This window comes from Branchiostoma lanceolatum, chromosome 15, assembly GCF_035083965.1.
Source record: "Branchiostoma lanceolatum isolate klBraLanc5 chromosome 15, klBraLanc5.hap2, whole genome shotgun sequence".
Classification (NCBI taxonomy): Eukaryota; Metazoa; Chordata; class Leptocardii; order Amphioxiformes; family Branchiostomatidae; genus Branchiostoma; species Branchiostoma lanceolatum.
The window spans coordinates 5,486,055-5,500,373 of NC_089736.1; the positions used below are offsets into that span (position 1 = coordinate 5,486,055).

At 39.3% G+C, this 14,319-nt stretch overlaps 1 protein-coding gene across 7 annotated transcripts in view; it reads right to left on the reverse strand.

Moving 5' to 3' along the window:
* LOC136420394 (collagen alpha-1(I) chain-like) overlaps window positions 1-14,319 on the reverse strand; it is a 134,402-nt gene that overhangs the window by 38,171 nt on the left and 81,912 nt on the right. For all 7 annotated transcript variants that reach the window (XM_066407285.1, XM_066407282.1, XM_066407279.1 and 4 more), the window contains exon 3: window positions 11,518-11,595. In XM_066407285.1, the coding sequence (XP_066263382.1) occupies window positions 11,518-11,595 (78 nt within the window). The remainder of the gene's footprint in view (window positions 1-11,517; window positions 11,596-14,319) is intronic.

The following is a 14,319-nucleotide window of genomic DNA, read 5'->3' on the forward strand; positions in this document are numbered from 1 at the left end:
TTGGGATGCATACTCATTATAGCTAAGGAACCTTGGACCAACTGAAAGTCAATATGTACATTGTACATGTACAAGGACCCCTGCCCTATCCAGACCACCCCTCATGATGAAAGTTGTTCCAGACAAGTGACCATCGCCTGCCCCAAATAGCAACGGACAAGGGTCGGGATGGGTCATGTGATCTGGGCAATCACAACTTTCTCTTTTCAACAGTCTGGCTTTCCTAGTGCCCCTATCGCACAGTCAACAAGCATTGGCTTGATGTCATGCCTGGGCCTGATACGGGTGTTCCGGACTGTGTGATAATTTCCCGTATCACATAGGGTTCGGGAGTTGTATCACACGGGCTTCCATAGAATATTTCGAATGCATTTCGAGCGCGAAAATTTGAATACCGGATTCGGAGGTTGGAATCAATGTTGTTACAGTTTTGTGTTCTAACTTTTGTCTATTTGATGAAGTTCTACTCTTTCCAGCCGCCTCTGGAGCCTGGTAGCTATAGAGGCTATTTCCATCATTATGTCTGAAGATGTTCCAGATGTTTTAAGGTGGACATGATACCTCCTGTGTTTTGTAGGTCATTGCAAAGCACAAACTGGTATTTAGGTTATATACTTTAAGTCTTAGATGACCTACATCACTAAGTTAGGATACAAGTTTTGTTTATTTAGTCTCAAGTTTAGTTACCATATTTTCTTGATTAAAGTGCACACCCCAATTAAAGTACGCACCCCTGATTTGGGGCTAGTTCCAGACAAATTTGCAGAACTGAAACGTAAAGTCAAAAACCCCAAACTAGACTGGCCGTCATTTGCTTTAAGAGCAAATTCAGGATGTTTCGCCCATACTCCTCATGCAAGAAGTGGGCTGTCCCAAAAGAACTCCTGGGCAAATCCAAGTTTCTGCATAATTTATGCAAATGAGGTCCTCATGAGCATAAGTTATGTCCAGGTGCTTTCACCTTTCCTACATGTACCTACATGTTGTCACGGTAAGGGAAATACAAGTTTATGCAGGAATTATGCAAATGAGGTCGTCATTAGCATAATTCATGGCCAGGTGTGATCACCTTTGCTAACGGTACGTACATGTCAAATATACCATCCGTACCATGTAACATAAGGTACATATAACTTTCTGTAATACCATTAGTATAGGTACCCTGACATCTGCTTGGTTTTACGTCCCAGAAAGGGGTGAGTGTAGGAGGGCTTAAGTTACAGTATGACCTAGTTCTTGCTGGCCCCGACAGAAAATAACCAAAAATTGCATCAAAAAATTGCAAAATAAATCATTTTGAAGTAGTGTATGCCAAAAAAAATAATGGGGTCCTTTGGGTAAATATCCAATGCACAACTAAACCAAATTTCAGGTCCTCAGGTTTCAACACCACGGCACTGGAGGCCATAATGTGCGACTTTTGTCTGAAAATGACCAAAAAACCTCCATAAAATCATTTTAAAAACTTATATGAAAAAAATTTAAAAAGGGTCTAGGGGTATACACATCCTCTACCTGCATACCAAATTTCAGCTTATTTGGTCGACGGACGACCGAGAAGAAGCGATTTGAAGATTTGACAGGAGAAGAAGAAACCTGACAAAAACAATATGTTTCGTTGGCGAAACATAATAAAGTACGCACCCCTTCTCCACTGATCTTGAACACATTTTGAACAGGATAAATTCAAAATTATGGTGTTCCTTTTATTATCTCCAGGTCATTTTTCTTATATCAAGGACTCCTACATAATGCCATTCCTTAGATTCATAAAAGATTCTCTTGTTTACTCCGCCAGCATCGTCTCTGCAAACTTGAGGATTGCCTACATCAAGTTACATATTGGCAGGTATTAAGCCATGTATTATTTCGCCAGCTGGGTTCCTGGTTTGATTAAGCAAGGGTTTGAGTTTGAGGTCCTTTTCCAATTTGTCCTGACAATAACCTCAAATAAAGTATGCACCCTGACTTAAGCAATGATTTGTGGTGCCTTTTGAATTTTGAAATGTTTAAAAAGTGCGTACTTTATTTGAGACAATACCGTAGTGCAAGATTTGGGCTTTCTGGTCATTGAACTTTCTACTCAAGTCTTGAAATGTGGTGGTCAAAAGAACAATACAGTTGTTACACGATGAAATAAAAGAAACTATAAATATATTTTGTTGCGACATCACAATTAATAGGAGTTACTAAGAAACAAGCAAACTTTTTTTGAAAATGTCTCATAATTGGAATGTATCTGCATCTTTATTTATATATATATATATATATATATATGTGTGTGTGTATCATTCTGTATTCTGCTTTCGCAGGCACACAGCGTAACAGCAACTGGTTACATATAATGACCTGTCACACCTAACCTTTGCATATCTATAGCTAGCTCTGTAAGCATTGCTTAAAGATATCTACTGTGAGGAAGCCTCTATTTTACTTGGTGGCAACAGTGTTCCACTCTACGATATCTCATTTTTGAACACATTAATCATGGGTTGATGACTCTGGTACTTGAAGGAATGACTACTTCTTGTTCTTTTCTTTGTCAGGAAAAGTACCAATTAAGAAGAACATATGCTGGTAACTACATGTACATAGAATCAACTTTTCAGGCCCTCCCTATCTCTACCCCAGCAACTAGACCACCTAACGGGAAGTCTAGTGGACTTTGGGAAATCCACTTTAGCTGCTGACCAGTTGGTCTGGAGAGGTCATTTAGGGCATGTTAGAGCCATTCAAGCTTTACTGTAGTGTCTGTGCGATTTCCTGCTTGTGAGGTTGATGGCTGAAACAGATTTCAAGCTTTTTTGGGAAAAAGTTTTTATGTATAGAAATACATGATGTTCTCCTGAGGGGATATTGTATGGTTATTTTTCAGACTATCAATCTATTCTCTAAGACTTTCTATATCAGGTGGAATCAATGAAATTGAATTTATGAGGGTCTGCATGAACTTTTCCGTAAGGCATCGGCAGCCTATTTTGATTTCCCGTACTTCATACGGAAAGCTGTTTTAGTCACGTAATTCGTAGCAAGGCGACCAAATTTTGCGTTATTGCCTTCCTTGATTTTAGCGTAATACATACAGGTGGTTCTTCTAAATTCAGTGTAAGGCCTTGTTGGGACCCCCCATGCAGACCCTCATTTATAATCGACCTAAACACACTTTTGGGCCCCAAATATGTCTTACGACAGGCTCTCTTGTGCACACTGAGTACTACAGGAACGCGACAATAAATCTTATTTCTGAGCAATAATTTTACTGTACGTCCATCTGTGGTCTGACATTCTCACCCGAAACCTGGAAGCCATTTCGATGAAGGTCAGTGTGTCTGTGTCAGGTCAACTGCGTCCTGTTAACAACAATCTGGACTTGTGTCCTGCCATATAGAAGACACAAAAACTTGGCTATCTGACAACTAGAATATGTTCTAACTTGGAGAGTAAAAACTAGGGCAAAATTTCCCTCTAATGCAGCAGATAAGAATACTTAAACTTGTATCTGATGCCTACGCAGTAAACTATACCAATTTTGTGCCCAAAAGGCTTCTTAATTAATAAACCCCTTGTATTGAGGGGAGGGCTAGAAGGGTCTGGGAAATAGTGGGAAAATGAACTTGTAACGAGTAAAGTTTGTGATGTATTGACTTTATTTCGTATAATTCTGCAGGGAGAAGGTTGACACAAGGTTGACTCAGGAACACAACTGAAAGCGAGCTGTACAAAATGTAGACCAAGAATAAAATCATCAATATTATTAAAAAATTCGCTTTTTTCCTAAGATCCAGTCAAAGCTAAAACCTTAACTTCAGCTGCAGGTTTCAATGATAACTTATTTTCATGTTCATTGTTAATCTTGTAACATATACGATAGTTTTATTTTTCTATTTTTCTTTCATGGTGAACTCTTTATCACGATTCTCCGCAAAAATAAATGCACTAATTTGTAGAGGATTTGTGGACACTTCCACAGCAGAAGGAGATAATGATAAGGTTGGGTTTTGACTCCTCTTGTCTAGTCAGACAGACCATCCAACATTAAGTCTGCTTTCCATCATTCAAAGGTACTGACCCCTAAACGACCTTCAAGGCATTCTAGGGTGAGGAACACTTTCACCCTCAGCAGTGGTTAAAGTAAATCACTGGAGACGCCTACTCCCTACTGGGTAAAGTATACCATTTTATCTAAGGGTCAGTTAAAGTGTGGTATTTCTGGGGGGGATATTTACTAAATCACTGGAGCTGAAATGCTACCGTTTAGGCAAGTGTACACTATTGTACTGAGACACAGAACTTTGCAGAAATGTCCTCTACTATTTGTATCAGTCAGAAAAAATATGAGCTTTCTTTAAGTATACCATTTTATTTAAGGATCAGTTAATGTGTGGTATCTTTTAGGGGGGGATCTTTACTAAATCACTGGACTTGCCACCATTTAGACACAGTGTACACTAGTACTAAGAGTAAGACACACAGAACTTTGCGAAGACGCGCTCTGCTCTTTATATCCCTCAGAAAAAAATATGAGCTTTCTTAGAGTCATGCTGAGTCTTTTAGATCAAGATGTTTGCATTTAAAGACCAGATGGAAAGACAGGGCAATGGTCATGGTGGATCTGGAAATGCTATGGGACAGTTTACGAAGAAGATTTGTATTTAGCAGTGTTTGGATATTGTCTGAGGTTATGTCATCAATTCTAACTTGACCGTGAACTTGCAATAATTAAACACTCTTGAAACTAAGAGAGGGAGGGAGATTGAAATTAAGAAAAAGTTTTCTTCAATGAATGCATATGATTGAGTAATACTATGTTGAAGTAGTTTCGATTGTATCCTGATTTGTTATTATTTTGTAAAGACCTCCCTTGGAAATCAGTTATTAGCCACTAGACAAAGCATGTTAAAACAACAAATAACCCAACATCTGCTTGGAGAAAACCCTATTAATACAAATCCACAAAAGTCACTGACTTTCCTTCACAGAGTAATAATAACCGATTTTTTAAGTCTTGCTTTGGAAATCTAATGCAAAATACCACTCAGGTCTCATGACAACATCATTTAAGTGTAAGAAGGCAGGGGTATTGTGATCAAGCAACAACTTAATTAAAGTTGGCACAGCCAGACTTGTAGCTAATAAACATTGACACTACCAAACTTCTGGTTTACCACAAATGAAAGACATACTCAAACTGTTTTCAAATTTGTGAGGAAAATGTTAATGTAGGATATACAAACTATGATAGCATGTAATGAAAATTTAATAGTGGTCTACTTGCAAGATAATATACCTGTAATTTTCTATCATGTAAATCTATACAGAAAAAAAATGATATCTATCTGTGGATTGACGTCCTGCAGATTTGAGTCGGGTATTACACTTCAAGGGGATTTACTATCAAAAGGATTTTCCGGATTATCAAAAACTCCCATCATGCCCCCCAGGTGAGGGGAGGACAGAAGATGAAAAGAAGAGCCACACCCACTCCACAGGAATTATGGGTACCCGTGGCTATTCTATACAGCACACAGCTTCCCAACCTGGTTTCCATCGCTATTACACAAAATTTAGCTGCTGGGTCTCTTCTGTTCCTGCAGCTATAATAGCGCCGGAAACAAGACGGAAGATAGCCCGCATAGCGAGCTACTTTAAGTCACCATTAATCAAAGCCGGACAACTCTCATTCAACGTTAAACGTTGTTTGTAACTCATTTGCAAATAAATAATGAACAACAATTCGTGAAGCGTAAATGTTTGCGTAAATTTTGTTTGTAGCATGTTATTTGTTGAGCATTATTGACAAATCCTTCAGATCGAGTAGTCGATCGCCCGATCCCCAAATGTCACAACGGAGTGCGTATGGTTGTGTCAGTAGTTTGCTGCCTAGTCTTACCAATAGAGATACCAGAATCTAGCATAGTGTACGGAGGGATGCATGTCAATTTACCATTGCTGGCCTTAACCCTGAATTTACAATGAAAACAGTGCCAAATTTTCCTTGACAAAAAGGGGTTTTAGGGTAGGTTTGGTTGATAACATTTTCCTTCCATTGAAAAAAAAGGATTCAAACTTTTTGATTGACAGTCAATTTGTGCTTTTTCAAAGGAAATGACAAAGGTTATTTTAGGTCATCTGATAAGGTTTTATGTAGGTCAGACATGGCTTAGTCTGGAGGTTTGGGTGTGGTCAATAGTCTCTTTCTTTTCCTTGCCAAGTTTTGAATGCATAGGAATGGATGCAAGACTAGACTAGACTGGCCGTCATTTGCTTTAAGAGCAAATTCAGGATGTTTCGCCCATACTCCTCATGCAAGAAGTGGGCTGTCCCAAAATAACTCCTGGGCAAATCCAAGTTTCTGCATAATTTATGCAAATGAGGTCCTCATGACCATAAGTTATGTCCAGGTGCTTTCACCTTTCCTACATGTACCTACATGTTCAAGATGACATCCGCAGCTTTTACAGTAAGGGGAATACAACATGATGCATAAATTATGCAAGTGAGGTCCTCATTAGCATAATTTTTGGCCAGGTGCATTCACCTTTCCTAATGGTACCTACATCTTAAGGATGACATCCGCAGCTGCCACGGTAAGGGAAATACAAGTTAATGCAAGAATTATGCAAATGAGGTCCTCATTAGCATAATTCATGGCCAGGAGTGATCACCTTTGCTAACGGTACGTACATGTCAAATCTGACATCTGCAGCTTTTCCGGTAAGGGAATTACAAGTTTACGCATAAATCATGCAAATGTGGTCCTCATTAGCATAATTTATGGCCCGGTGTGTTCGCCTTTCCTAAAGGTACCTACATCTCAAAGATGACATCCGCAGCTTTTACGGTAAGGGACAGACAACTTCATGCATCAATTATGCAAATTAGGTCCTCATTAGCATAATTTATGGCCAGGTGTGTTCGCCTTTCCTAAAGGTACCTACATCTCAAAGATGACATCAGCAGCATTAACGGTAAGGGACATACAACTTTATGCATACATTATGCGAATTAGGTCCTCATTAGCATAAGTAATTGTCAGGTGTAGTCACCTTTCCTATAGGTACCTACATCTCAAATATAACATCGGTACCATGTAACATAAGGTACATATAACTTTCTGTAATACCATTAGTAGACTGAGGTACCCCTGACATCTGCTTGGTTTTAAGTCCCAGACATGGGAAGTCTTATGTTACAGTATGACCTAGTTCTTGCTGGCCCTGACAGAAAATAACCAAAAATTGCATTAAAAAATTGCAAAATAAATCATTTTGAAGTAGTGTATGCCAAAAAAAATAATGGGGTCCTTTGGGTAAATATCCAATGCACAACTAAACCAAATTTCAGGTCCTCAGGTTTCAACACCACGACACTGGAGGCCATCATGTGCGACTTTTGTCTGAAAATGACCAAAAAACCTCCATAAAATCATTTTAAAAACTTATATCACAAAAATTTTAAAAGGGTCTGGGGGTATACACGTACTCTACCTGCATACCAAATTTCAGCTAATTTGGTCGACGGACGACCGACAAGAAGCGATTTGAAGATTTGACAGGAGAAGAAGAAACCTGACAAAAACAATATGTTTCGTTGGCGAAACATAAATAACAAGGTCTTGAGTTTGGAACTATCCCAAGGAGTAGCAATATCTGTTATGTAACTTGTACATGACCTAATTTTCTAGAATCGATTTAATGTACACATTTTTTTCTGGAAAATTTATGGCTACCAAAAAAATTTTTTTTTTTTCCTTTTCTTTTCAGAACAACTCACTGATCTTAAATAAAATGCCACAAGGTCTTGAGGTTGGAACTATCCCAAGGAATAGCAGTATCTGTTATGTAATTTGTACATGACCTAATTTTCCAGAATCGATTCAATGTACACATCTTTGCTGGAAAATTTAGGGTAACCAAAACCAAAAGTTTTTTTTTTTTCTTTTCAGAACAAGTCACTGATGTTAAATAAAATGCCAGTGACTACAAATACTGCGGCCCTTTCCAGTAGCATCCGTGTCAGGTGAGCAACACAGCCAGGATTCAAACTCCCAGCCTAAGCTTTGATACTAAGAGGAAGGGTCCACTAACCACTGGACTAGTCACCCTGCATTAAGATGTCTTGGTAGTTCAAAAATGTCTAAAAGAAGAACTGAGAAAGAATTGTACCTATATTCTGAGTACTGAAGTGGATGTATGAAGGATTTATTCAACTGTATAGTCAGTCTACATGCAATTCTGTTTGTTAAAGTTTAATGGAGGTTAAGCCCTTCATTTGCCATGGTTGTCTTTCCCTGCCAAGGATGGGACCTTCCAATCCCCTGAAGCTTCCAATCAAGCCCTTTTGGAATTACACCAAACAAAGTGTTCATTCACTCCCCCTCTTAGCAGGAGGGATGACCTTGTTGTTGAGGGAGAACCTGACATATTGGGCCAGACTGTCTGGCGTAATCCATTCATCATGCCTGCTAATAAAGGTTGGGAATGTTCAAGGGAATGATTATTTAATGGATCAGCCATTTTCATGGTCAAATTCGGTAATGGGCTGATTTTGTGGTAGACCAAGTTTCCTGCTGGGTTTCAGCTGTGTTCAGGAAATCAGTGTTTTTTATAGACGTCAAATTGCATTAAGCAGAAACTATTGAAATCGTTTCAGTAGTAAGGTCAACTTTTTGTGGAATAATATATTTTCTATATGGTGTTTCTTACAATTGTTCATTGTTTTGCCATGCCATAAATGAAATAACCCAGAACTGCAACCCAGTTGTTAAACTATTTTGTTGAACAGATTAGGCAAATTCTTTAGGGAACTTCTCGGGAAACTGTTAGGTTACCAGCATAAACATGTAGCAAGCATATGAACTAACAGAGAAATTTAAAGCTTGTTTACTTGTTACCATGACAATTGACATTTCCCAGTCTAATAGTTTAAACCAAAATTGGATAAATATTGGGTAGATTGATGGAGAGAGGACATTCTGTGTGGCAGTGTGTTACTGCTGTTTATTTCATGCTCACATTATCTAAACAACCTCTTGAGTACCCTGACTTTTGCCTCTGGTTCACATGTAAGGTCACACACTTGAACTTGTAGTTGAGACAGTAATGGTGATATAGTGCATTTAGTCAATTCAAGAAGATGTGTGGAGGCACATATACATTAATTTTCTCATCAGGTGGATAAATGCTCCTTGAATGGTCCACTACCCATTCCACTTGTCAAAAATAGCCATGGGAATTTCCCCGGTACAATGAACCTGTAAATACTGCACATAGCATCTGTCTTTTCTGTTACGACCGGTCTCTTATTCGACTGGTTCGTGATCACTTTTCTTTTTGGAAGTACAGTACATTATGTTGTAAAATATGATACCAAACAATTTGCACATGCAGTAAAATCCAATTCTAAAAACTGCTGTACTGATGAGATAAAGAAGACCTTTTTGTACTATAGTAAGTTGCAACAATGATTTCAAAGCCAGTGGGAGTCATAAAACTAATAAAATCCTTGCAGCAAATTCCATAACCACATAAACCAGGATTTGACAAAGCTGGACACAAGTTCCCTATTTGTTACAGCTATGAAATGGTGTAGAAATTGGAGCAGAAAAGATTCATTGCATTTTATAGTTCTTTTGGCCTAAAGGGGCTATAAATGATTTAAATAAAGGTAACTAGAATACATGCTACTCCCACCAATGGCTTATACATGTAATTATCTGATATGGTGTTCTTTACATACAGTAAAGATAAAAACTGGCTCTAATGATGCTGGATACAATTTCCAAATTTGTTATGGCTATGAAATGGTAACAAGAAACAGCAAGACAACATTTATGCCAATGTGTGTACATTGTCATACAAGAGGGGGGCTGTTAAGGGGTCTGCATGGGGGGTTCCTGGCAAGACTTAAAACAGCAAACTTAGAGTGGGCCAGCTACAATTAACAGCGGTTAAAACAGCTCACTATGCCTTATGGAAAAAAGGCATGCAGACCCTCTTACAGCCTTTAGTGTGTTCAATGTTGAAGCATGTCAAGATTTTGATTAAGAAAACAAGAACTAACAATAATGTAATAGGGGAATGTTGTGCCAAAACTGTCTCATCATGTTAGACAACTAGTGCAGAAAAACAGGCAAGGCTAGAAGGTTGAGGTTTGATTACAATGTTAACAGTCATACTGTCAACTTTGTTTGATTTTTCAAGCCCAATCAAGGTTACATGTGGTGACCTACAAACATGCATGTCCTGCTGAGATTGCCACGTTTGTTTGACTTTCGTAGAAAGAAAAATAAAGTTGTGTCATCCACTGTGTAGCTTGAATGCTTAACAACCTTCTAATGAAGTTGAACCCTATGTGAAAACACTGTGTATAAAAAGTGTGACTTTTGAAAATAACAGGAAAGTTGTTCAACTCATCCGATTTATGCAAATCTAAGAAAATCTTATCCCATGTATGTAAACTAATCAATGAATCCCATGTAATACATGCAAATTAGGGAAAAAGAAAAACTGTTTTTAACCATTTCATTTATTTTCATTTATTTTATTTATACAGGGAGAATGCACTCAGTTAGCTCATCTGAAATGTAAAGATTCAGTTTGTCTCTTTTCAAACTTCAAGGGTAGAAAGTTCAACTAGCACACTGTTCTGAATAGAGATAATGAAGATACCTACATAGATCCTTCTCCAAAAATTCCTTCAAGAATTCGGAAATCAAATCCACCTTCTGTGTTAGTTACATTCAGAGACTTGCATGCTTAGATCTACCAGACCTATGAGTGGCTCATTACCCAGCAATAACATGGGAAGAGGGCACCTTTCACCGTCCTGACATCAGGTACAACTCTAGAACAACTCGAAGTCAGGACAGGAATTCTGGCCAACCCAACACAAACAAAACATGGTTTTTCAGGTCAGATCAGATGGCTATTTCGTCGACTGTTCCCTTCTTGGCTACATTCCTAACCCCATTGTGGTATACCAGACTAAATACCAGTTTTGTGTGTAAGGATGCCGCGAAAACCACAGGGGGCAAGAAAAGCAAGGATGTGGCTAACTTAGCTTTTGAGTGTAGACCTATATATCCTGATACGTTATACCAGATCTGTCAGCATGGAATGTGAACTTGTGTTTTGAACCTGAACTGAGAAGCGTTAAGCTGCTCTCTTTTCCAGCAACAAAAACATCTTCAATTGCACCTTAGGGCTAGCAGAACTAAGACTTCAAGAAAAGAGACAGATCACTAGGCTGACTAAGGTTCAATTTTGGGTAGAAGAAGAGACAGAGAGACTGGAATCTTTTCATCAGTGTCGAAAAGTCAGCTTAAGTTTTGATAGATCATTCTTTTTTTAATGGTCTGTACATCTACATGTATATTATCCTCTCCTTCCTTCTTTCAGTATAGCTGCTGCAATGGCCTGGCGATTAAGTGTGGCCCAAGGGCTTCTGGAAGGAGACAGGTGCCGCCATAGGCACAATGTATGGTGCAGGACTCAAACTTTTAAAAAACATTCTTACCTCTTCGCCAGCATCTCCAGAACACTGCTGCTCTGCTGCGTTGGGGTCCTTTCTGATCAGAAGCTCTTGGATGGAACCCTGTCAACACAGGAAGAGTACACTTTGATCAGCATACAGTTGGCACATACATGTTCAAAATGTGTTATACTTTTATCAGTTACATCATTTGAAAAAGATGGGTCTTGAACATTACTCCTGCTTTGTGTTACTGCTTCTTTGAGAAGATAGGATTTATTCTTCAGTAATAAACTTAAAGTTATACCAGGTAGGTTCCGTTGAGGCCAAGTGAATAAAATAAGGCTGGCAGACAGGAGTTCGAGAGGTTCACGAATTCAATTCTTGACAATTCTTTCCACCCAGGTGTAAAAATGGGTACCTGACTTCAGTTGGAGAGGTAAAGGGCAGTGGAAGGAGAGGGATGGGCTTTGCCTTCCAGTACTGTACCCCCTGCATCCACCAAAATGCTATCTTATCGATGGGACCTCTACCATTTTTGCATGAACTTAATATCAGCAAGACCCTTTGTGTATATATACATATAGTAAACAAAAAAGATTTTCAGGCTGGCTACTGGCTTTTGTGTCACTGCAACAGAAGGCTCTTGATGCATCATTCATGGCACTTGAAAAACAGAGAGAAGTTGCCACAAAAGCTTTTGGCTGTTTTTATGAGAAAAGTCAGGGATCTCTTGACATTTACTTTGTGGTTGTCCACTCCGCTACCCAAGCAAACATGTCTGCATGCTTCCTGCCAGCCACAATGTCTGCTATTTGCTGAGTAACTGGAGTTAGAATTGGGTCAACTTGATTTACAGGACAAACTTCGAGGGACTGTGCCATCTATTTGGAAGGGACATAAAATGGGGGTTCCGTGTTCGAGGAGGTGCCTTGAGCATGTTACAACAGCCTCATTACTTAGATAAGTTAGAATGGTATACCTACTGGCTGTAATGATACAACAAGGTGAATGATAACAAAAACGAGTTGCCAGGAGGCCTAAACCTGCACCCTTTTCCCCAACATCTGTCAACACAAAAACAAGACCACAGCACAAAAAATACCAAAAAAAAGAGAAAAATCTGCTACAGCATCAAGGAAAGCAACCAGGCAGTCCATAATCATCCTTGACCTTTGTCTTCTCAAGACCTACCCACCTACCAAATACAATCCATCCATAGCTTCAAATTATTGCTGAGCAAAATATGGTATGCAGACAGACACATCGAAAACAATACCTCAATTTTTTATGCAGGTAATAAACGGTTATGGGGGGGTGCAATGTAGAAATGAAATATTCTGGTATTATCTCCTTGCTTCAAAGTGACATCAAGTTATCTTGCACTTGCACTTGGAGATCATTCTTTGGGCTTAAAATCTTGACCTTTCAATTACTGTAAACTTGATCAAGGAAGCTTTAAATTGGTTTCTTGCTAGAAACAATGACATGTTTGTTAAAGCAGAAACTTCATGCTGACAAATTCTTTCATTTCAGCCTACTTTTTGTGAACAAAAGCTTTTCACTCCACCTCTATTTCTTTTTCATCAACCGTCTTCCCTTCGACTTTAAGTGGTTCGTTTCCCAATTACGAGAGGTCTCGGAGTTCACACCCTACTGAGAGTCAGAGGAATGGAATGGATACTGAGGAAATATTTTCACTGCCCTGTTTACAAGTCTGGACAGGGGGGTCGTTGGGTAAAGGTCAGAGGAAGGGTCAGCGACACAGGTTCTGATGTCAAGGCAAAAGTGTCTTCCAAAGCACCTGGAAATAATGATGTTTACCACATTGGGCCTGACTGGTGCAACCAAAGTCGTTGATTGCCTTTTGAAACTTCCCCGATAACTTTGACAACTAGTGCAGTGTCAACTACAATTGAATTGTTGATAGTTTAATTGTACTTGTAGGCAAAAACTGAACTTTCATCTGTCTCTCCTTTAGGGACTTTTCTTTTTTATGTTTGCCAAGATTGTCATGTTTGTGTGTTGTGTTTGTGTGTGTCTGTGTATTAGCTTGTGAACAGCATAACTTATGAAGTCACTGATGGATCTTTATGATATTTGGTATATAATGGTAGGGGTTGGGGGAAAGAAGAAATTATTAGATTATATTAATAAATATGAGCTCTCTAACAGCTTTCCAAGGTACTGCAGCAGGACTTCCAGTTCTGATATTTCATGTTCTGAACATGCTATGGTCATACCTTTTGAATGGTAGATCATACAATGTAGCTCTTGTGCCTGGAAAGAAGTGACATAAATTTTGTTTTTCTCAGGGTCTAACTCAGGGGGCCTGTTGTAGAATTTCCTTGGAGGCATGTTGACCCTAAAGTTGAGGAGTTGGTCTGTGTAGGCCCTGGAAACAGTCTGGTATCCAGGCTACTACTTCACCATTACACCAGAGATATATTTGCCATGTCAAATTTGAACTGTTACACCCTTGAAACTCAGAGACCCACTGGGTGACCAGTGGCAGTTGTCTTCCACCAGGAATTTCAGAGTGGTACAAATCAGTGTATCACAGGACTAACACACTGCACATTTACAAACAAGGGAGCATGCCTGCCATGACATGGGTGACCCTAGGAACACAGCCCCTGGGCATCTAGATGTCTGGTGTTGGCCCAAGAGGTCGGGGTGGTCACTTCAGAGGTCTAGTGTGGCCTCCGGACACCAGTTTGGCATGGTGTCGGGAATTGGGGGCGATATTGCAGACATGGGAGGAATTTTGGGGCCAATATTTGGACACGTTGGGAGACATGATACAAAAGGGCACTGGTCTGGCGACCTAGACATCAGTTGCCAAAT